The sequence below is a fragment of the Coffea arabica genome, chromosome 9e, assembly GCF_036785885.1.
Source record: "Coffea arabica cultivar ET-39 chromosome 9e, Coffea Arabica ET-39 HiFi, whole genome shotgun sequence".
In the NCBI taxonomy this organism is placed as follows: Eukaryota; Viridiplantae; Streptophyta; class Magnoliopsida; order Gentianales; family Rubiaceae; genus Coffea; species Coffea arabica.
The window spans coordinates 10,143,955-10,145,124 of record NC_092327.1 but is presented as its reverse complement, the minus strand read 5'-3'; the positions used below and the strand labels follow the sequence as shown (position 1 = coordinate 10,145,124).

The following is a 1,170-nucleotide window of genomic DNA, read 5'->3' as shown; positions in this document are numbered from 1 at the left end:
GTGATTCTTAAAGTGTAACTTTGTTATTGTTGGTTGGTGGATTGTAATCATAACTTTTAACCTTAGAAGTTGTGGCTCTATATTAAGCTTGAACGAATGCTTGAGTCCTGACGAGAGTTGGGCAGGCGTTCTACTGATAACCTAGGGTTCGCCCTAAGGAGAGGTGGGGACGTCACAGTTTCAAATCAATGGGGGACCATTTGGGTTTTCTACAAATCATTTCTCTCTTGCTTTGCTGTTGGAGAGTCGTGTCAGCATTTATCACTTCATGTACAATGCCTTCTTTTCTCGTCTTCCATATGTTTCTCTTTTGTTCATGCCAAGTGTACCATGCAAGAGCGAGAGATGTTGCGGGCAGACTTGATGTTGAATAGACCATCCTCTACCTCTTGGGTTTTGGCTGGGGACTTTAATGTGAAAGTCAATGAGGAGGAGAAACGAGGGGGGTTGCCATTTCGTCTGAACGAAGGGGCAGATTTTTTGCAATTCATGTTGGAGGCTGGGGTGTGTGATGCTGATTTTTCTGGCACAAACTATACATGGTGTAATAATAGGCAAGGGCGGGCTCAAGTATGGAAACATCTCGATAGATTACTTCTCAATTTGGATGCCCTACACATGGGAAATAATATTCTGGTGCAGCACTTGGTGAAAGATCCTTTGGATCATGCCCCACTCTTGTTGCTGGCTTCATCGAGGTTGGATAATGAGCCGAAGCCGTTTTGGTTCATAAATGTCTGGACCACAAAAGCGAGGTTGTTGGATGTCATTAGAGAAGGTTGGGCTGGTGAGGTGTTTGGATCTCCTCTATGTATATTAGCTACCAAGCTACGTAGAATCAAGCAGGTTCTGAAGAGATGGTCAAAGGATTTCTTTGGAGACATTTTTAAGGCTGTTAGAGATGCTGAAAGAGCAGTGACGGAGACTGAAATTGCATAGGAACATGACTCATCAGACCAGGTCTTGCGTGGTTTAAATGAAGCACACACACGTCTTAGGAATACATTGGTCATTGAGGAGGGTTTTTGGAGGCAGAAAGCAAGGGCTAAGTGGTTGAAGGATGGTGATCGAAATTCAAAATATTTCCATGCGTTGGTGATGGAGAGAAGGAGCAGGGCGGTCATTCATAGGATTCGTGATACCAATGGTGCATGGGTAGAGTTAGAGGAG

General features: G+C 44.2%; 1 protein-coding gene across 1 annotated transcript; it reads left to right on the top strand.

Annotated features, from left to right (window-relative positions):
* Nucleotides 1-345: 345 nt before the first annotated feature.
* Nucleotides 346-939, top strand: LOC140014593 (uncharacterized). Its single transcript, XM_072065659.1, has one exon. It carries the CDS (start codon nt 346-348, stop codon nt 937-939), a length of 594 nt encoding a protein of 197 aa, XP_071921760.1.
* The last annotated feature ends 231 nt before the right edge of the window (nt 940-1,170 follow it).